At 44.3% G+C, this 22500-nt stretch overlaps 2 protein-coding genes across 3 annotated transcripts in view; one reads left to right on the top strand and one right to left on the bottom strand.

Moving 5' to 3' along the window:
* Nucleotides 1-6687, top strand: part of LOC129095538 (calpain-2 catalytic subunit-like) — a 13692-nt gene extending 7005 nt beyond the window's left edge. Inside the window, 15 exon segments of the mRNA XM_054604019.1 lie at nucleotides 1113-1187; nucleotides 1271-1431; nucleotides 1520-1689; nucleotides 2271-2282; nucleotides 2396-2516; nucleotides 2519-2606; nucleotides 3016-3052; nucleotides 3129-3194; nucleotides 3334-3391; nucleotides 3584-3648; nucleotides 3916-3984; nucleotides 4108-4186; nucleotides 4830-4946; nucleotides 5947-6005; nucleotides 6259-6687. Coding sequence (XP_054459994.1) covers nucleotides 1113-1187; nucleotides 1271-1431; nucleotides 1520-1689; nucleotides 2271-2282; nucleotides 2396-2516; nucleotides 2519-2606; nucleotides 3016-3052; nucleotides 3129-3194; nucleotides 3334-3391; nucleotides 3584-3648; nucleotides 3916-3984; nucleotides 4108-4186; nucleotides 4830-4946; nucleotides 5947-6005; nucleotides 6259-6282 — 1201 coding nt within the window. The 3' untranslated portion in view covers nucleotides 6283-6687.
* Nucleotides 6688-6696: 9 nt separating this feature from the next.
* The window catches only part of aars2 (alanyl-tRNA synthetase 2, mitochondrial (putative)), a 16142-nt gene continuing 338 nt past the window's right edge, over nucleotides 6697-22500 (bottom strand). The window contains exons 1-21 of one of the 2 annotated variants that reach the window (XM_054604014.1): nucleotides 22430-22500; nucleotides 20342-20487; nucleotides 20062-20253; nucleotides 19776-19920; nucleotides 18923-19068; nucleotides 18735-18843; nucleotides 17961-17999; nucleotides 17601-17715; nucleotides 16739-16866; nucleotides 15846-15984; nucleotides 15338-15507; nucleotides 15126-15239; nucleotides 14734-14874; nucleotides 14227-14364; nucleotides 13812-13915; nucleotides 13041-13149; nucleotides 7948-8073; nucleotides 7732-7842; nucleotides 7543-7626; nucleotides 7300-7413; nucleotides 6697-7215 (exon numbers count right to left, since the gene is read on the bottom strand). The exon at nucleotides 22430-22500 is cut by the window's right edge and continues 338 nt beyond it. In XM_054604014.1, the coding sequence (XP_054459989.1) occupies nucleotides 7048-7215; nucleotides 7300-7413; nucleotides 7543-7626; nucleotides 7732-7842; nucleotides 7948-8073; nucleotides 13041-13149; nucleotides 13812-13915; nucleotides 14227-14364; nucleotides 14734-14874; nucleotides 15126-15239; nucleotides 15338-15507; nucleotides 15846-15984; nucleotides 16739-16866; nucleotides 17601-17715; nucleotides 17961-17999; nucleotides 18735-18843; nucleotides 18923-19068; nucleotides 19776-19920; nucleotides 20062-20253; nucleotides 20342-20487; nucleotides 22430-22500 (2609 nt within the window). In that variant the 3' untranslated portion in view covers nucleotides 6697-7047. The remainder of the gene's footprint in view (nucleotides 7216-7299; nucleotides 7414-7542; nucleotides 7627-7731; nucleotides 7843-7947; nucleotides 8074-13040; nucleotides 13150-13811; nucleotides 13916-14226; nucleotides 14365-14733; nucleotides 14875-15125; nucleotides 15240-15337; nucleotides 15508-15845; nucleotides 15985-16738; nucleotides 16867-17600; nucleotides 17716-17960; nucleotides 18000-18734; nucleotides 18844-18922; nucleotides 19069-19775; nucleotides 19921-20061; nucleotides 20254-20341; nucleotides 20488-22429) is intronic. The other variant, XM_054604015.1, reaches the window with a different exon arrangement.

Below are 22500 nucleotides of genomic sequence, written 5' to 3' on the forward strand. Positions count from 1 at the left end.
ATGGTTGTGATTATGATGGTGATGATGATGATGGTGGTGATGATGATGATGATGATGATGGTTGTGATGATGATGGTGATGATGATGATGATGATGATGATGGTGGTGATGATGATGATGGTTGTGATGGTGTGATGATGGTGATGATGATGATGGTGATGATGATGATGGTGATGATGATGATGGTGATGATGATGATGGTGATGATGATGATGGTGGTGATGATGATGATGATGATGGTTGTGATGATGATGATGATGATGATGATGATGATGGTGATGATGATGATGATGATGATGATGATGATGATGATGGTGGTGATGGTGATGATGATGATGGTTGTGATGATGATGGTGATGATGATGATGATGATGATGATGATGATGATGATGATGATGATGATGGTGATGATGATGGTGATGATGATGATGATGGTTGTGATGATGATGGTGATGATGATGATGATGATGATGGTGGTGATGATGGTGATGATGATGATGATGGTTGTGATGGTGATGATGATGATGGTTGTGATGATGATGATGATGGTGATGGTGATGGTGATGATGATGATGGTGATGATGATGGTGGTGATGATGATGATGATGATGGTGGTGATGATGGTGATGATGGTGGTGATGATGATGATGGTTGTGATGATGATGATGATGGTGATGGTGATGATGATGATGGTGATGGTGATGATGATGGTGATGATGGTGGTGATGGTGATGATGATGGTGATGATGATGGTGATGATGATGATGATGGTGATGATGATGGTGATGATGATGGTGATGATGGTGATGATGATGATGATGGTGATGATGGTGGTGATGATGGTGATGGTGATGGTGGTGATGGTGATGATGGTGATGATGATGATGATGGTGATGATGGTGGTGATGATGGTGATGATGATGATGGTGATGGTTGTGATGATGATGGTTGTGATGATGATGATGATGATGATGATGATGATGATGATGATGATGATGAAGGCTGCTGTTGTCTTGGTTTCGTCTGAGGGGAGTTCAGTGTCACACTACATATCTGTTTAGTTTCTAGTAAAATGCATTGACAGATCTTTCAACTGTTTCCTGTCCTGACAGCTCGGCTCAGTGGCGTCAGATCAGCGACGAGGACAGAGAGCGTCTGAGTCATCGCTCCGAAGACGGAGAGTTCTGGTAAAACTGTTTTATCTCCAAACTACCTGAACTCATCATCAGGCGCCGTGTGGGGAGTACAAACCCTCTGCTCTGTCTTCCAGGATGTCTTTCGATGACTTCCTGCGACATTACTCGCGGTTGGAGATCTGTAACCTGACGCCCGACGCTCTGAGCGACGACTCCGTCACCAGGTGGTCTCTGTCCAAGTTCGATGGCAGCTGGAGGAGAGGATCCACCGCCGGAGGCTGCAAGAACTTTCCTAGTGAGTGATCCTGTCAGACAGTGAGGAGCGTTTAGTGCTCTACGGTCACGGACAATTTTATCTCAATGCTTCTGTTTTCAAACCGCAGACACGTTCTGGACGAACCCTCAGTTTGTGATCAAGCTGGACGAGGAGGACGACGACCCGGACGATGGAGAGAACGGCTGCAGCATCGTGGTCGGTCTGATCCAGAAGAACCGCAGAAAGATGAGGAAGATTGGAGAAGACATGCACACGGTGGGATTCGCCATCTACGAGGTGAGACCGGTTGTGGGTTTGGTCTCTGGATGTCGATCCACTGATGAGGAAGAACTACTCAAATCTGCCTCCCAGACTAGTTCTTGAGATTTGACTCCTAAGATCCGGTTGAAACGGTTCAGTCAGAGACGAGAAGTGCTGCAAAACACTGCAGGACACACATGTTTTCGGTGCCACTGGTTTAAAATCAGCCGGTCCAGGATCAACTGGTTTAGGATCAGACAGTCCAGGATCAACTGGTCTAGGATCAGCCGGCCCAGGATCAACTGGTCTAGGATCAGCCGGTCCAGGAGGAAATTAAATATTTGTGTTTTCTAAACACTCAGAGAGGAAACAGGAAGTGGATCTCTGGGCTGATTCAGAATCAGTAGACTCTTCTCATCAGAAGTTGATCATTGAGTCGTATAACGGTGGTCTCAGGGAGGCAGTGGTCTAAACCACGGTTCAGGTCCAGCCGAGGTCGTTTGTTTATAGTCTGTGAGCACAGAGACGAGTACCCGTTCCTCCTCTTTGGTCCATGTTTCATGAAGATCTGTTTCAGAATCCTCTTGGTTTAACTCTTCTTCTGTCTTCTGTTCCAGGTTCCTGAGGAGGTAAGAAGACCATCACCGCCTCACTTCCTGCTGCTCAGCGTTTGTTGCTCATCCTTTCATTGTTTAGCAGAGATGCATTCCGTCTGACGTGTCCCCCGTTGTGTCTCCGTCAGTTCTCCGGTCAGAGGAACATCCACCTGAACAGGAACTTCTTCATGCGTAACGCCATGGCTGCTCGCTCTGAGACCTTCATCAACCTGCGAGAAGTCTGCAGCCGGTTCTGTCTGCCACCGGGGAGTACCTGATCTTACCGTCCACCTTCGAGCCGCAGAAGAACGGAGACTTCTGTGTCCGCGTCTTCTCCGAGAAACAGGCTGAGTTCCAGTAAGTTCAACCAAACTGTGACCTGTGAAGAAGCTCAGGAAATCTGCTGAGAGCCGAACCTACTGAGTAAAAACTAAATCCTTAATTCACAGAGTTGGATATGAAATGTTTTCTCCTTCTTCAGACGGAGAACATTTACCCGAAGATCTGAATAGCAGCCATTTTCACTGCTGGAAACAACATGTCTGGGTTTTTAGTGACCTCATGACTCACAGCTACTAAAGCTGAAGAAGATGTCTGTAGTTCTTCTTCATTCCAACGACGTCGCTGGAATGAAGAAGAACTACAGATATCTCATCATCTCTAGAAACAGCTGCCGGTGTTTTTCACTCTAGATAAGAACTCTGTCCGGTAGAGTCTCTACCATGGAGACAGTTTTCCTCTAAAGCCGATGTGTTTGTTCCTGCAGAGAGCTGGATGACCCCATTGAGTCCAGAGTGGAGAAGGTGAGACTTGACTTCAGAACTTTGACTCATGAACGTCTCACTGTTTGGAGAAATAACAAAGGAACCCTGGTTTCAGATTGAGATCGATGAAGACGATGTGGACGATCGGTTCAGAGGACTGTTTGGACAGCTGGCGGGAGCGGTGAGCCGCTCTCATCACTTCATATATTTAATATATACGTTTGTGTGTGTGTATATATGTGTATATATGTATATATATATATATATATATATATATAAAAAAAAAAAATACCAGATTTATAACTGAATCTGTGCTGCAGGACTGTGAGATCTCCACCTTCGAGCTGCAGAAGATTCTCAACAGAGTGGTGACCAAACGTGAGAATCAAGGAAAACTTTTTTAACTTCAGGTTCAGGTTTATCCTCAGGTGTGAACGGGTTGAGGTTTATCCTCAGGTGTGAACGGGTTGAGGTTTATCCTCAGGTGTGAACGTGTTGAATCCTCAGGTGTGAACGGGTTGAGGTTTATCCTCAGGTGTGAACAGCGTTTACCTGTTTTGTTTCTAAAAGGTTCTGACATCAAGACTGATGGCTTCAGCCTCTCAACGTGTCGCAACATGATCAACATGCTGGACGTATCCTTCCACCTCAGAGGTCAGAGGTCACGTTAGTGAAGACCTGAACATCAGAATGTTTCATATAAAAATATTCATGTTAAAGAGCAGATGATTCATAAATAGATGAACATAATTGTTGTTCAGCATGAATAAGTTGTAGTTTGTAGTTCTGGTTCAGGTGAGAACTGGTATGAGACATAAACCCTCCACATTACAGACAGCTGCCCCAGTGGCTGATGGGTAAAATAATACAGATGTGTGTCACTTCCTGAACTGCTGCTGCAGAAAGACGGCAGCGGTAAACTGGGTCTGGTGGAGTTCAAAGTGCTGTGGACCAAAATCGAGACCTACCTGGTGAGTGTCAGATCCAGAACCTGGCTTCTGTTCCATGTGGACTAGAGCGGACTGAACCTAGACCAGGGTGCTGTAAATCCTCCAGGAACCAGATCTTTATCAAGTCTGTTCTCTGTGTGACAGAAAATCTACCGTCAGAAGGACGTGGACAACTCAGGGACGATGAGCTCCACTGAGATGAGGATGGCTGTGGAGGACGCAGGTAGAACACCAAACACTCTTCATCACTTCATCTCTTCATCACTTCATCTCTTCATCCTCTTAATCACTTCATCCTCTTCATCCTCTTCATCACTTCATCCTCTTCATCACTTCATCCTCTTCATCACTTCATCCTCTTAATCACTTCATCCTCTTCATCCTCTTCATCACTTCATCCTCTTCATCACTTCATCCTCTTCATCACTTCATCCTCTTCATCCTCTTCATCTCTTCATCCTCTTCATCTCTTCATCCTCTTAATCACTTCATCCTCTTCATCTCTTCATCCTCTTCATCACTTCATCACCAATGATTGTACTTTTGTAAACTCACAAAATATTTACACATAGTATACATGTTAATATTTTGTTTTGTTATATTATTGAAGTTCTTGCTCATTGAAGTGTTGAATGAAGATGTGACTTATGTTATCAAACCAACATAATACTTTAATATATAAACAGTACAAGTACACATAAATAACTATATGTAATATTTATCTGTTCAACACACTTTAAATATGTGGACAACTATTGCAGTTGGATAATTAGTATATGTGTTTTGAAGTATACCACTGAATTTTTACAGTATTCCAATGTGGTTAACTGACCGATGTTACCTCTGACCTCGTGTGTCGGTTCCAGGTTTCAGTCTGAACAACCCGCTCCATCAGGTCCTGGTGGCTCGTTACAGTGACCCGGCTCTCACCATCGACTTCGACAACTTTGTGAGCTGTTTGGTTCGTCTGGAGACCATGTTCAGTAAGTTCTAGTAGTCCTCTGAGACTGGATCTTCATCATGATGGTGGTGGTGATGATGATGATGGTGATGGTGACTTGCCGGAGCCCCGGCGTCGGCCATCAGACCTCTGGAGCTCGTCCAGAAAGCTGCAGCTCGTCTGGTGTTCAATGACCCAAGTTCTCCCACACAACTCCCCTCCTCCGTTCTCTACACTGGCTCCCTGTAGGAGCATCCAGCTACAGACTCTGGTGCCTACAGGGCAGTGAGAGGAACAGCTCCTTCCTATCTCCAGGCCATGAAGCCCTACACCCCCCCCCCCCCACTCCTCTCTGCTGCCTCGGGGTGACTGGTTGCCCCGTCGCTCAGAGGTCCCTGCAGCCGATCCACCCGGTCACAGCTTCTTCCTGTCCTGACCCCTCAGTGGAGGAATGAACTCCCCACTGACCTCAGGACAGCAGAGTCACTGCCCATCTTTAACCTCACCTCTTCAAGAAGTACTACCTGATAAAGAAGTAAATAAAGAAGTACTACCTGATAAAGAAGTACTACTGATAAAGAAGTACTACCTGATAAAGAAGTACTACTGATAAAGAAGTACTACCTGATAAAGAAGTACTACTGATAAAGATAAAGAAGTACTACCTGATAAAGAAGTACTACTGATAAAGAAGTACTACCTGATAAAGAAGTACTACTGATAAAGAAGTACTACCTGATAAAGAAGTACTACCTGATAAAGAAGTACTACCTGAGCCTTCCTCTTATTATTGTATCATATTAGTTTGTTTCTATACTTTTGCTCTGGTTTATGCTTTAAGATGCTTGTTTAAGAAAGGAGATGCACTGATGACTTCTGGTGACTAGTAGTTCTCTTGAATACCTATGTTGAATACACTTCCTGTAAGTCGCTTTGGATAAAAGCGTCTGCTACATGACTGTAATGTAATGTGATGTGGTGATGATGGTGATGATGATGGTGGTGGTGATGATGGTGATGATGTTGATGTTTTCTCTCCACAGACATGTTCGAGATGCTGGACAAAGATAACTCAGGAACTGTTGAGTTCACCATGATGGAGGTAAGAAGCTTCAGTTTGAATGTTAAACTCATGACTGGGTCCCACAGCCTCTAGAGGGCCTCCAGAGGGGCCCCTAGAGGCTGTGGGGCCCTCTGGAGGCCCTCTGGTATGGTTTCACACTGTTAGACTATAGAGGACGTAGATGATTTGAAAACTGGCTTTAAACACAGAACTCAACATGAAAATGTATTTAAAGTTGTTCCACAGTAGAACATGTCCAGAGATGGTTTAACATGAATGTGGTTCTCCTCAGTGGCTGAACGTGTCTATGCTCTGAGGAACCAGGACCACCCTGATCCGGATCGACAGAACTGTCGTCCCTGTGGTGAATGTTGAATAGTAATCATGAGGGAGAGGGATGGTTTAACATGATAATCCAAGTTATTGATCATCTATAATCAATATGTGTCAATGGTTTATTACAGCCTATAATGTAGTTATAGTAATGACAGTTTATATTATATATCATTAACTATCTGTTTATATACAAACACTAACAACTACATTATAGTCGCTCATAAACCTGTAATGTTTATGAACTGATTATACGATGAATGCTGGGTTCTGGTTGGTCAGAATGGTCCTTGAGTCTTTGTTTTCTGATGCCTTAATAGTAATAACAATCTGTTAACCTTGTTATAGAACTGTTATTACTGCCTTAATAAAAATAAAGACAATAAATAAGTGAGTCTGAACAGTGATTTATTGTAAAACAAAACAAAGTATAGATGTATAAAATATCATTTATAAATAATAAACCTTCACATCTGTGTCATCCAATGAGAAGAGCCTAACTGCAGCTTAGGGCGGGGCTTACAGTCACCTGTACCTTTAGTTACAGGAAGTAGAATCAGACGAGTTATAAACAGTGTTCATCAGGAGTTCCTGATGTATTTCGGTTCAAAAGCAGCACACACTTAAGGAAGCTAACCATTAGCATGCTAACAGTATTTAAATACTGTGTTTACATAGAGCTAATCGTTAGCATGCTAACAGACAGCAGCAAACTGTGTGCTGTGAGGTCATCTCTCCCTTTATGACATCATCGTTGTGTTTCCTGGCGAGCAAACTCCTCCGCCCACCTCAGAGCCTCAGTGATGTCACCGCTGCTTCCTGTTCCCTTGGCAACCAGCACTGAGCCACCGGCGCTGCCCCCGAGGTGACGACACACCGCCGCCGCCCAATCAGATGCCGAGAGGGACGCCGAGTCCTGAGGAGGGAAAGAAGAGCCAATAAGACGCTTCTAGTGAAGCCCCGCCCCCTGCCATGTCATTGACAGGTGTGTCATCGTTACCTTAGGGACCTGACAGGCACACAGAATCTTCCCAGAATGCCTTTGGTGAGCGAGCAGCATCACGTGGCTGTTAGGAGCTGCAGCGCTCAGCTGATTCACCGTCTTCATCAGAACCTGACCGGAGACAGCAGGACAGGTGTGGACAGGTGTGTGATGTCATCAAAGTGCTCAAACCAAACACATCATACAAAGTCAAAGCAAAGACGTTCATTGAGAACTATCGATCAGGTTGATTGATCTTACCGACAGAGAGTCCGTCTCCACACAATCCACCTGCAGGTCCTTCCTGCCGTTCTTCTCCAGCAGAGCCTGAGCTTTGACTGCAGCCTGTGCAAAGCATGATGGGAAAACAGTCAGAGGAAGGACACAGATGCACCTGAGGTCAAACACTTTGTATCACATGTCTCCGGTGAGTCTCAGGTGTGTGTTCACCTGTCTGGCCTCCAGCTTCCCGACGCAGGTGTTGCTGGTCCTCTGCAGAGCTCGGAGTCGACTCTGCAGATCTCTGCGCTGCCACTGAGGGATGGGGGTGTTAGCTACAGCCTGACAGACACAGCACAGGGACAAACAACACTCCGTCACTGAACAGGTACACGGGACACCTTTGTCATCTCAGAGGCTGCAGTGCATCATGGGTAATATACTCACATCAGAGAGGACGCCGACCTCCTTGGCTAGACGCTGGGCGGCGTCTAGGCTGGAGGGGGCGGAGCCTGTCAGTCTGGCTGACAGAGAGTCCACCTCCTGGAACAACACCTGACCCTCCTCCCGAGCCTGAAGGCAAGAACATCAGACCTGAACCGACCAATCAAAACTAACTGAAATATTCAACAACATTCATTCAATAAATCAATGATCAGAGCTTTGAATATTAGCTTGATAAGAATTAGAATAATGTGTAGCTACAGACAATTACAACAGATTTATGAAAGACCATTAAACAAAAACAGGGAAAAGAAGCGTCCCTCAGCTGGATCCTGGTGGAATACCAGAGATAATTATGACCGAATGTATTAATAATAACCATGAACCCAATCAAAAGACTGAGAATTCAAACACTAAGGACGTTAATACATGCAGCTGCTAAGCTAGGCTAACCATGCTACTGGACGTCTCTGTGCTGGACCAGTGATCAACCTCTGTTTCTTTAAAGTGAAGTCAGAGCTTCCTGTGTTAAAGCTGCATTCTCTCTGCTGTCCACCAGGGGGCGACTCCTCTGGTTGTATAGAAGTCTATGAGAAAATGACTCTACTTCTCTCTTGATTTATTCCCTCAGTAAACATTGTAAACATGAGTTTATGGTCTCAATCTCTAGTTTCAAGTCTTCTTCAATACAGCATGATGTTCATTTAGTAAATGATGCTCCATTTACAGTCAAACAGACCATAAAGGAGACTTCTGGTGGCGCTACAACAAGATGGACGTGTAGTGGTGAGCTCCTCAGAGTCCGTTTTTAAAAGTACCTCCTATCAATGTAAATCTGCACAAACAGGGAACACAAGGAATGGCAAGTAGCATCTTCTCTCTCTGAAGTCACACTGTTCTGTGTTCGGTTGTTTTTCCATGGTTCATGTTCCTTTCTCTTGTTTGGGTACGGATTGCAACTCGACTTCATAAACACAAATGATAGAGAATAATATTCAGATACTGTCGTTGAATGTGAACGGTTTAAACAACCCTGTTAAACGACGGGAAATAATGACAGAATGAAGGAAGGATAAGGTACAGATTATATATCTACAGGAGACACTTGTCTAGGCAGGAACATGAGAAGCTTAAGAAGTTGGCTATGCAAATACATTTTATAGTTCATCCACCAGGGTTGAAGAGGTGTGGCTATACTACTCTCTAACTCGGTGAAATTCGAATGTATTAAAGAAATCAATGATAAAGAAGGCAGATATATTATTGTGAAAGGAAAACTGGAAAACGAAGAAGTAACATTGGTCAATGTTTACGCCCCACCCAACAGTGAAAGCCCTTCTTTAAAACTACTGGACAATATTATCCTGAAATGGAGGGAGTACTAATATGTGGAGGTGACTTTAATATTGTCATGAATAGTAGTCTAGACACAACAAACAATAGGAAAAATACCAACCATGTCACAAAAATGATCAAGACCTTATTTAAAGAATTTGGGATAGTTGATATTTGGAGGGAGCTTCATCTCTAAAAGGGACTATACTCACTACTCAGCACCTAATGAAAGTTATGCCAGAATTGACAATTGTTTTATGAATAAAAAGGACATATACAGAGTTATGGAGTGTAAAATCGAAGCAGCAGACGTGTGGGACCACTGTGCAGTTTATCTTAAAGTCAAACTAAAACCACAGGAGAAAAAGACGTTATGGAGGTTAAACGTTGGATTACTAAATATTAAATCTGTTGTTGAGGAGATCAAAAAAGAGATTATAACATATCAAAAAGAAAACGACAACGGAGAGGTCAATGCTGTAATCTTGTGGGATGCTCTTAAAGCAGTTATGAGAGGGAAACTCATTGTGACGACGGCATCTATCAAGAAATCTAAAGAAGCAGCATACAGGAAGGAAAAGGACAAATGACTGGAAATTGAAAAACAACACAAAAATACTCGAGACTCGACATTGCTACCAAAAATTAAAGAAATTAGAGACAATATAGATAAACTATTAACCTCTGACATAGAAAAAAAAAACAAGATTTCTTAAACAGTCCTACTATGAAGTGGGACCCAAAGCAAATAAATTACTGGCAAAAAGACTGTAAAAAACAACAGGCAGATAGGACCATTCATAAGATAAGGGATACTGTCACAAATCAGGTATCCTCTGAACCCAAAGACATTGAAACCATCTTCAGGAACTATTATCAAAATTTGTATAGTCAACCTCCATCCGCTGACGCTGATCAGATTAGAGCTTTTCTAGAGACGCTCCACCTACCAGCAATTGGGAAAGAGCAGAATGACCTTCTGACTTCACCCATCACAAACTAGGAATAGAGAAAGCCATGGGTCGACTGAAAACAAACACATGCCCTGGCAGTGACGCTCTACCAGCGGAGTGGTACAGAACGTTCATTTAACTATACGCTTGACCGTGGTAAACTCCCACCATCCTGGAAGGAAGCTGTAATAACAGTGATATCTGCTCTGGCTACAGAGCCATATCAATACTTAACATAGATTATAAACTATATACCTCGATTATTGCAAAAAGGTATGAAGACTTTATGAATGACATTATAGAGGAAGACCAGACCGGCTTCATCAAGGGACGTCAAACCCAAGACAACATAAGGAGAACCCTACATATAATTGAACATATCAACAGCAAAACTATCAGTGCAGCCCTGATAAGTCCTGATGCAGAAAAGGCATTTGACAGTGTAAACTGGTCATTTCTGTATCAGGTACTTGAGAAATTTGGACTAAATGAAAAAGCGATTCAATGTATTAGAACACTTTATCAAAACCCAACAGCAAGGATAAAAATAGATGGAGTCTGACTGATAGTATTAGAACGATCTACCAGGCAGGGATGTTGTCTTTCACCGACCTTATTCGCAATATTTAAGCAATGAGGCAGAATAAGGACCTTAAAGGGATAAAGGTCAGGAATGAAGAACACATCATTGGGCTTTTTGCCGATGACGTAATTTGTTATTTAGAGGACCCAGACACATGCCTCCCCACATTAATCAACCTACTTGAAATGTTCGGCTCTTACTCTGGGTATAAATTAAATTTGTCAAAAACAGAGATTTTAACACTGAATTACAAACCATCCCAAACCCTACGACAAACACTTAACTTAAATTGGAATTCCAAAACTATGACATATCTCGGGATTAAAATAACAAAAGGTATTGATAATCTATATAGAGCGTATTATATCAAAGTGGATCAGGACATTAGGAGTGATATGGAGAGGTGGGCTGTTCTTCCACTGGATCTCAGTTCACGAATAGACATCCTTCCAAGACTCCTTTATTTCTTTCAGTCACTACCAATCGAGATCCCTGAGAAACAATTTAGAGCCTGGGATAAAACTATATCAAGGTTTATATGGAATGGCCAAAGGCCAAGAGTCAAATACGAAACACCAGATTGGGAAACATAAAGGGGGAATATTTCCATGCAGCACAAGTTAGACCAGTATTTACTGGTGTACCAAAAATGATGAAGCAAAATGGAAAAACCTAGAACGATTTGTAGAAGGAAGGGAAATTCAAAGCCTTATTGGGGACAGAAATATAGCCAAAGAGTTACTTGAACAGATGGATGCTATCACCCGATTTACGCTGGAGATGTGCTTTAAACTGGTACGAAAATACAGATTAGAAGAGGAGCTCAGGCTTCTTCGATGGATAGCCTACGACAGGCATTTTATCCCGGGTACACTTGATCTGAGGTTCAAACAGTGGATACCGTATGGAATAACAGCAATATGTTATTAAAGATGGGAATGTTGTGAGTTTTCAGGAGCTTAAAGACAAGTATTCACTAAATAATCAAGACCACTTCAGATATATGCAATTAAGGGACTTCTTTGACAGAGAAATAAAGCACAATATTAACTTGGATAAAAATGGAATAATCAGAACCGTAATTGGAGTTTACAACTCGAAGAAATACAGAATCATATCCACCTTATATCAACATTTGATGGACAGTTTAGGAAATACAACATCTTATGTAAAACTGAAATGGGAAAAAGAACTTGATGTGAATATTACAACAGATGAATGGCTCTATATTTGGAGGACACAACAGTCCTCAACATCCTCGCGAACTTGGAGAGAACATTGTTGGAAGAATGTCATTAGATTCTTTATCCCCCCCCAAATCAAGAGCAAATATCTGTCTATTGCTCAACCATGTTGGAGGAAATGTGGGGCAGTAAATGTAGATCATTCTCATGTATTTTGGTTATGTCCTAAAATTGTACAGTTTTGGGGAAATGTCCATATGGTTACTGTCAAAATTCTGGGATATGAAATACCTAAGTCATGTATGCTGCTTTACTTTGGTAATGTGACCGGAGATATTGTGCTAAGAGAAGACAGGTATCTGCTGAAAATCTTGTTAGCAGCTTGTAAGAAGGCTATCACAAAGAGATGGCACAAGGAAGAACCACCATCACAAGATGGTGGGCTGTTAATTGTGAATGAAATATATGATATGGAACTGAGAACTCACAGGATAAGATCCCAAGAGGAGCGATGTCACGAGAACGGGGAGAAATGGACAATGTTAACATCTCAACGATAAGACGGATAAAACCCTGAATATATCTCAAGACTTGTAATGCTTTTGAAGGAACAGCGATCCGGAGCCCTTTTGTTTTTGGGTTTGTTTTGTTTGTTTTGTCTTTGTTTTCCTTCCCTTTGGTATGTATGTGATTACATTACATTACATTACATTACATGATCTATCGATGATGGAAAAAGCAACAAAAAATAAAGTGTTAAAAAAAACAGACCATAAAGCAGGGGATGCTTTAGGGCGGGGCTACACACTGATTGACAGGTCGACACCAGAGACGTATACGGCGTCTCTACCTCACTCCTCCTCACTCCATATATGGTCACTTCCTGTTCATTGGCTGCAGAAAAACAAGATGGCGACGGATAAAACACCAAACTAGAGGCTTCAAAACGTTAAGCTAATGAGAGACGTCACCATGACGACGTCCTCTTCTTATGTCTGTTCTGGACACACAGATGAAACGTGGCTGATGTTGGTCACTGACCCGCTTTGCCTCCAGTCCCGTCACAGCGATGATGCGACTGATTCCTTTGACCATCTGTCTCTCAGAGACGACCAGCAGATCCTCGATGGCTCCGGTCTGCAGCAGGTGACTGAACACAGACCACAGAGACCACATGACCAGTTAGAGACCACATGACCAGTATGAGTCACAGAGTCATTAAGTTCTCATTAAAGAGATCTACAGTTAATTTATCACTAGTGACAATGTTAAAGGTTTATTCAATCAAATCGATTAATCAAAATTAAATGGAAAAAGTTTAATTACAGATACGTGAAATAACTAAATGTAACTTTCATTATTAGTCAGATTTGAGTTTTAGATATTAAAAAGGAATTCTAACCGTCAGTGTGACATATCTGTACATGAGGTACTACACGTGTATCTGACAGACTAGTAGTATAATAACAGTATAGTACTACACGTGTATCTGACAGACTAGTAGTATAATAACAGTATAGTACTACACGTGTATCTGACAGACTAGTAGTATAATAACAGTATAGTACTACACTAGTAGTATCTGACAGACTAGTAGTATAATAACAGTATAGTACTACACGTGTATCTGACAGACTAGTAGTATAATAACAGTATAGTACTACACGTGTATCTGACAGACTAGTAGTATAATAACAGTATAGTACTACACGTGTATCTGACAGACTAGTAGTATAATAACAGTATAGTACTACGGCCTGCGAGTGAACAGGTGAACAGGTGAACAGGTGAACAGGTGAGTTTCAGTCTTACGTCCCGCAGCAGAGCTCCACAGACGTGTCTCTGTCCGTCTCATCATCCAACAGTTCAGAGACCGCCGCCGCCAAGGACACCACCCGAACAGGGTCCGGATACATCTTCAGACAGACAGGTAGAGAGAGAGACAGGAAGACAGAGAGACAGTCAGTACACCTGCAGACAGACAGTAAGACAGTGAGACAGGCAGTGAGACAGACAGTGAGACAGTGAGCCAGGCAGTGAGACAGACAGTGAGACAGTGAGCCAGGCAGTGAGACAGACAGTGAGACAGACAGTGAGACAGGCAGTGAGACAGACAGTGAGACAGACAGTGAGACAGACAGTGAGACAGACAGTGAGACAGACAGTGAGACAGGCAGTGAGACAGACAGTGAGACAGACAGTGAGACAGGCAGTGAGACAGCGTCACCTCGTCCACTGTCCTCAGTCCGTGGATCCTCTTGGCCTCCTGCAGAGGAAGCTCCTGGCTGTGGACGATCTGATTGGCTGAGATGATGTCATTAACACACCTGTCTACCTGCTGCAGCTCAGAGATGTCCAGTGATCGCTGAAGACAAATAATAAATACAGAAAAATACAGTGAACATATAAATACATACAGTGAATACTGTGTGTATTTACCTGAATATGTACAGGTGAATGTATTCTGTAGATGAATAGAGTAAATACTGTATTCAGTGAATATACAGTGAATATATACACAATGAATGAGGTATACACCGTCTCATGTCAACACAGTCTGTCTGTTTACCAACTCAATGACGAGACGGGACAGAGTTACCTCAAAGAAAAGACACTTTGGATTTGAAGCAGACAAAAAAGAGGTGGGTTCTGGTTCTGGTGCTGGATATCTAAGCCGTCTGAACATGTTCACACCCTTTGAGTCAGTGAGGTAGTGAGTGTTTGGCTGTTTGACCTTGACACTGAAGTCGAAGCGAAGCCGATCAGCTGACACATGAGATCCTCTCTGCTGAACTGAGCGACCCAGAACTTTCCTCAGGGCAAAGTTCAGGATGTGAGTTGCTGTGTGATTCACCATACAGGACAATCTGTGGACCTGTGAGACAAAGACAGAGGACACAAGGAGACCATTTCTGCTTCTCAACAAACAACCAAACATAAGACACTGTCTCAGAGAAGGTCGATCCAAAAGGTGTCCCACAAGGCTCCATGTTTGGACCACTTCTATTTATCTGAATTCATCTTTACATACTTGTAATGTCCATCTTTATGCAGATGACATCATCCTATACTGTTGTGCTGATTCTCTAACAACAATCTTTAGAAAATGGGTAGTTGGTTATTTACCTGGTCCAGGTGTAGCTGGACCTGGTCTCCAGTCTTCAGGTTGTCGGCGGCGGTTATCTGATGGACCACGTACCCCCCTGCCTGGATCACTGCCTCCACAGGGTACAGGACTTCCTGAGTGACAGAAAACACACGCCTGGAGTCAGACCACACCTGGACACACTGCAGGTAATCTTCCCATGATGCATTTCCAGTCTGAGCGGTCAGCTGACCTGCAATCCGTCTCGGGTGAAGTAGCCCTGGTCATGTGACTGCCCCCCCTGCTCAGAGTAGAAGCAGGTCTGATCCAGGATGACCCCACAACGCTGACCCTCACTGACCTCTGACACTAGAGTCTGACCGTCATACAGAGCCAGGACTGTTGCACGGCATGCTGGGAACACTGGAAGTAAAACAACAAAGATTGTAGTATTCTGAATGAAAGAATACTAGATTATTCTGTAGTACTCTGAATTAAAGAATACTAGATTATTCTGTAGTACTCTGAATTAAAGAATACTAGATTATTCTGTATACTTAATTAAAGAATACTGAATTAAAAAGAATACTAGATTATTCTGTAGTACTCTGAATTAAAGAATACTAGATTATTCTATATTATTCTGAATTAAAGAATACTAGATTATTCTGTAGATTTAAAGAATACAATTAAAGGTATCCATATCCATATGAAGCATCACACAGGTGAGACAGTAGAGCTGACAGAGAGACAGGTGGTACCATATCGGTCCTGGTCCAGTCTGTACTGGTACTTGAGACTGTCCTCAGTGTGAGGGACTCCGAGACGCTGCAGGTCTGCAAGGCTGAGGACGTCCAACATCACCTGAGACCGAACACCTGACTGAAGACCAGACGTCACCTGAGAGAGAGAGAGAGAGAGAGAGACAGACGTCACCTGAGAGAGACGTCACCTGAGAGAGAGAGAGACAGACATCACCTGAGAGAGAGACAGACGTCACCTGAGAGAGAGAGAGAGCGAGAGAGACAGACGTCACCTGAGAGAGAGAGAGAGACAGACATCACCTGAGAGAGAGAGAGAGACAGATGTCACCTGAGAGATAGAGAGAGAGAGATGTCACCTGAGAGAGAGAGAGACAGATGTCACCTGAGAGAGAGAGAGACAGATGTCACCTGAGAGAGAGAGAGACAGACATCACCTGAGAGAGAGAGAGACAGATGTCACCTGAGAGAGAGAGAGACAGATGTCACCTGAGACACACACACACACACACACACACACACACACACACACACACACACACACACACACACACACACACACACACACACACACACACACACACACACACACACACACACACACACACACACACACACACACACACACACACACACACACACAGAGAGAGAGAGAGAGAGAAAAAACCCTCGACCTGCTTGACAGGAAGTCATACAGCCCCTTCACAATAAAAGCTTCAAACAGTAACAACCCTGTAGTTTCATCAATAAAAACAGATGTTGTTTTCTTATTTTTATCATTTATCACATATTAAAAACATCATGAACCAGCCAACAACAGTTGAAACCAGGAGCACCATGGGAGTTGCGGTTCAGATGTTTCCACATTCAAACACATCAGAGTGAGACCTCACCTTCTGGTTCTCTGCCATCAGTCGGTCCAGCTCCTCACGGTCTACCTGGACCCCCCTCTCCTCCAACATGAGGTCCACCAGGTCCAGAGGGAAACCCAGGTCCCTGTGCAGAGACCAGGCCACCGAGGCTGAAGGACACACAGTCTGATGCTGCTTAATTATGAACTATTGGTAATAGCTCTTATTGTTATTGTTGACTTGTTGTGATTTGGTGCTTTATAAATAAAGTTATTACAATAATATGATGAAAACATAAATGTCTTCAGCTGGTGTTATGGTGTACTGATGTAATGGTGTTATGGTGTACTGGTGTACTGATGTAATGGTGTACTGGTGTTGTGGTGTACTGATGTAATGGTGTACTGGTGTTATGGTGTACTGGTGTACTGTGTACTGGTGTTATGGTGTACTGATGTAATGGTGTACTGGTGTACTGTGTACTGATGTAATGGTGTACTGGTGTTATGGTGTACTGGTGTACTGTGTACTGGTGTTGTGGTGTACTGATGTAATGGTGTACTGGTGTTATGGTGTAATGGTGTTATGGTGTACTGGTGTTATGGTGTACTGGTGTAATGGTGTTATGGTGTAATGTGTAATGGTGTACTGATGTAACGGTGTACTGGTGTTATGGTGTACATAAATGTTTTACCTGAAGATGAAATACTGAAGTTTCAGATACTTTTATATTAAAGATTAGAGATTCTATCACATGATCACATCTAAAGCATCTCCATGAGAAGGCCATGAGAAGTGGCTGAAAGCGTCAGGGTTTATCAGATTCAAATAAACACAGAGTCCCTCAGCCTGCAGCCTGTGCAGGTGGCTGATGGGAGTCGTAGTAGCTGAGGGGGGGACTGACCCGGGAAGACTCCATGTTTGTAGTCCTTTCTTTGCAGCGTTCGGTGGATCAGCCTGCTGCCCTGCTGCAGAGACGACAGGAAGTGAGCCTCGTTCTCGTTGATGATGTCCATGATCTGAAAGAACAACAGCTGCTGATGACCACTTCCTGTTTCTGAAACCTGTTCCAGATGTTCTCTTCCTGTTTAGATGTTTTGGACTCTAATGAAACGGATGTTTGAAGCTCCAACGTCTATCTGACTGTTCATGAGTTTATATCGATGTTCTCAGTATTTATATTCATGTATACAAATATTACATTTATGTATATAAATACAATATCAAATAGAAAACTGCTTCACATGTTTCTGTTGTTACTCACCCTGTCTGCCTCTCTGTGCAGCTCTGGATAAACATCACCCTGCACACAGAGGGAAATATCTATCATCAATCAACCAGTCAACCAGTCAACCAACCAACCAATAAACCAACCAACCAGTCAACTAACCAATCAACCAACCGACCAGTCAGTCAGTAAATTAACCAACCAGTCAACCAGTCAACCAACCAACCAATAAACCAACCAACCAGTCAACTAACCAATCAACCAACCAACCAACCAACCAACCAACCAACCAACCAACCAACCAACCAACCAACCAACCAGTCAACTAACCAATCAACCAACCGACCAGTCAGTCAGTAAATCAACCAACCAGTCAACCAATCAACCAACCGGTCAGTCAGTCAGTCAGTAAATCAACCAACCTGTCAACCAACCAACCAACCAACCAACCAACCAACAAACCAGTCAACTAACCAACCAACCAACCAACCAACCAACCAACCAACCAACCAACCAACCAACCAACCAGTCAGTCAGTAAATCAACCAACCAGTCACATGTGATAAACATGCAGAATATTAATGTTCTATTTTAAAACATGTTTAATGTCGTCATCACTAGTTCTTATTAAAACAGTTCTGGAGACTGGAGTTGTGTTCTTTAAAGTGAAGATCATCTGAAAGAATCAAACGTTTGAATCAAATCTGATTGGCTGTTTGTGGAGGAACCAGTGATGATGACTTCCTGAACTCCATGTTTGATCACGTCTGAACTGGATTGGTCAGATGCATTATGGGAAATGGATCTTACCAGTATGTGGGTGACAGTAGGAACCAGGCTGGCCAGCGCTCCCTGAGGAGCCTGAAGGACCTCGACATAGAACCGGACCGCCCGCCGTAGAACCCTCCTCAACACCAACCTGATACATGAATAAAAACAATAAACTGACAACCAGATGACCACACGGTGTCCTGACAGCTGATTGGTCGGGGACTCACTCTGCTCCCGACATGCCTGGATGAACTCCGTCAGCGATGCAGACTGATAAAGTGCGGATGTGGTCGGCCACCACTCGGTACGCCATGTCCACCTTCCCCCAGTCCGCCACACCCGTCCTACCGCCGTACAGGTCCACCCTCGATCTCTGGGGACGCACACATCGCCATGACAACAGGGAGCTGTCATCATACCGGTGTTATGGTGTACTGGTGTTATGGTGTACTGGTGTTATGTGTACTGGTGTTATGTGTACTGGTGCTGTGGTGTACTGGTGTTACGGTGTACTGGTGCTGTGGTGTACTGGTGTTATGGTGTACTGGTGTTATGGTGTACTGGTGTTATGTGTACTGGTGTTATGTGTACTGGTGCTGTGGTGTACTGGTGTTATGTGTACTGGTGTTATGGTGTACTGGTGTACTGGTGTTATGTGTACTGGTGTTATAGTGTACTGGTGTACTGGTGTTATGTGTACTGGTGTTATAGTGTACTGGTGTACTGGTGTTATGTGTACTGGTGTTATGGTGTACTGGTGTTATGTGTACTGGTGTTATGTGTACTGGTGTTATGTGTACTGGTGTTATGTGTACTAGTGCTGTGGTGTACTGGTGTTACGGTGTACTGGTGCTGTGGTGTACTGATGTACTGGTGTTACTGGTGCTGTGGTGTACTGATGTACTGGTGTTACGGTGTACTGGTGTTACGGTGTACTGGTGTTATGGTGTACTGGTGTACTGGTGTTACGGTGTACTGGTGTTATGGTGTACTGGTGTTACGGTGTACTGGTGTTACGGTGTACTGGTGTTATGGTGTAACGGTGTACTGGTGTTATGGTGTTGTGGTGTACTGGTATACCTGGTGGATGGCGTGGAGCAGCGGGGTGAACAGGTCGGTGTCGTAGTTTGATCTTTTACCCTGCAGGACGCTCACCAGTCTCTCCAGTCCCATCCCAGTATCCACACTGAACCGGGGAAGCAGCCGCAGACTGTGGTCCACCTCCCTGACACGACACACACACACACCAGAACACAAGCCGTTACACTGGGAGCTGACCAGTACAACCAGCTGACTGCTTCAGTGGTAATGGTAAACAGTGTTCTGAACTGGTTTGATATGTATCAGAAACTGGCCCGGGTTAAACCTGTTGTACTGCATGAAGACCAGGTTCCAGATCTCCACCACTTCAGGACTGTCAGCGTTGACGAGCGCTGCGGCGTCTCGGCCTCCCACATGGTCATAGTGGATCTCGGTGCAGGGCCCACAGGGGCCCGAGTCCCCCATCTCCCAGAAGTTCTCCTTCAGGCCGAATGGCAGGAGGCGAGCAGGAGGAACCCTGAGGAGGAGATCTGATGTGAACTCATTCTACACATGAACCAATCAGGTCACAGAATCAGCCGTCGTCTAGGTAACGTGTCACCTACCCGATCTCCAACCAGATGAGACGAGTCTCTTCATCAGCTGGTAAACCGGACGCAGCGTCTCCGGCGAAGTAAGAAACATACAGTCTGTCTGCAGGTATCCCATAATGCTCTGTGAGGAGGCTCCAAGCCATGCAGCACGCCTCCTCCTGTGAGACACAAACACATTACAGTGATGTCACACAGAGCTCCTCCTCCTCCTTCTTCTTCTTCTTCCTCCCTCCTCCTCCTCCTCCTCCTCCTCCTCCCTCCTCTTCCTCCTCCTCCTCCTTCCTCCTCCTCCTCCTCCTCCTCCTCCTCCTCCTTCCTCCTCCTCCTCCTCCTCCTCCTCCAGTTCCTCCTCTCCTCCTCCTCCTCCTCCTTCCTCCTCCTTCCTCCTCCTCCTCCTCCTCCTTCCTCCTCCTTGACCTCTCTCCTCTTCCCCATGAAGGGTTTAAACCTCCTCCTCCTCCTCCTCCTCCTTCCTCCTTCCTCCTTCCTCCTCCTTCCTCCTCACCTTGAAGTAGTCTCCAAAAGACCAGTTCCCCAGCATCTCCTCACCTTGAAGTAGTCTCCAAAAGACCAGTTCCCCAGCATCTCAAAGAAGGTGTGGTGGTAGACGTCCCGAAACCAACGTCCACATGAAGGTCGTTGTGTTTAAACTGAAACCAGAGTCCCGGACGGGTTTCTGACTGTTGACCACTCTCATGAAGACGGGTTTAAACTGAAACGCCATCTCACTGTCCACATGAAGACGGGTTTAAACTGAAACCAGAGTCCCCATGAAGACGGGTTTAAACTGAAACCAGAGTCCCCATGAAGACGGGTTTAAACTGAAACCAGAGTCCACATGAAGACGGGTTTAAACTGAAACCAGAGTCCACATGAACTGAAACCAGAGTCCCCATGAAGACGGGTTTAAACTGAAACCAGAGTCCACATGAAGACGGGTTTAAACTGAAACTGAAACCAGAGTCCACATGAAGACGGGTTTAAACTGAAACCAGAGTCCACATGAAGACGGGTTTAAACTGAAACCAGAGTCCACATGAAGACGGGTTTAAACTGAAACCAGAGTCCACATGAAGACGGGTTTAAACTGAAACCAGAGTCCCCATGAAGACGGGAGTTTAAACTGAAACCAGAGTCCACATGAAGACGGGTTTAAACTGAAACCAGAGTCCCCATGAAGACGGGTTTAAACTGAAACCAGAGTCCCATGAAGACGGGTTTAAACTGAAACCAGAGTCCCAGAGTCATGAAGACGGGTTTAAACTGAAACCAGAGTCCACATGAAGACGGGTTTAAACTGAAACCAGAGTCCCCATGAAGACGGGTTTAAACTGAAACCAGAGTCCCCATGAAGACGGGTTTAAACTGAAACCAGAGTCCCCATGAAGACGGGTTTAAACTGAAACCAGAGTCCACATGAAGACGGGTTTAAACTGAAACCAGAGTCCCCATGAAGACGGGTTTAAACTGAAACCAGAGTCCACATGAAGACGGGTTTAAACTGAAACCAGAGTCCCAGAGTCATGAAGACGGGTTTAAACTGAAACCAGAGTCCACATGAAGACGGGTTTAAACTGAAACCAGAGTCCACATGAAGACGGGTTTAAACTGAAACCAGAGTCCCCATGAAGACGGGTTTAAACTGAAACCAGAGTCCACATGAAGACGGGTTTAAACTGAAACCAGAGTCCCCATGAAGACGGGTTTAAACTGAAACCAGAGTCCACATGAAGACGGGTTTAAACTCCCCATGAAACCAAACTGAAACCAGAGTCCACATGAAGACGGGTTTAAACTGAAACCAGAGTCCACATGAAGACGGGTTTAAACTGAAACCAGAGTCCCCATGAAGACGGGTTTAAACTGAAACCAGAGTCCACATGAAGACGGGTTTAAACTGAAACCAGAGTCCACATGAAGACGGGTTTAAACTGAAACCAGAGTCCACATGAAGACGGGTTTAAACTGAAACCAGAGTCCACATGAAGACGGGTTTAAACTGAAACCAGAGTCCACATGAAGACGGGTTTAAACTGAAACCAGTCCCCAGGAAACGGGCATTAGACCAGAGTCACATGACCGGCACGGGTCGGAACTGACCTGGTTCATGCCGGCGTTGACGAACAGAAGGCTGGGGTCTCCTCTGGGCCGGACGGGGGAGGACGGGACCG

Source organism: Anoplopoma fimbria, chromosome 9, assembly GCF_027596085.1.
Source record: "Anoplopoma fimbria isolate UVic2021 breed Golden Eagle Sablefish chromosome 9, Afim_UVic_2022, whole genome shotgun sequence".
Lineage (NCBI taxonomy): Eukaryota > Metazoa > Chordata > Actinopteri > Perciformes > Anoplopomatidae > Anoplopoma > Anoplopoma fimbria.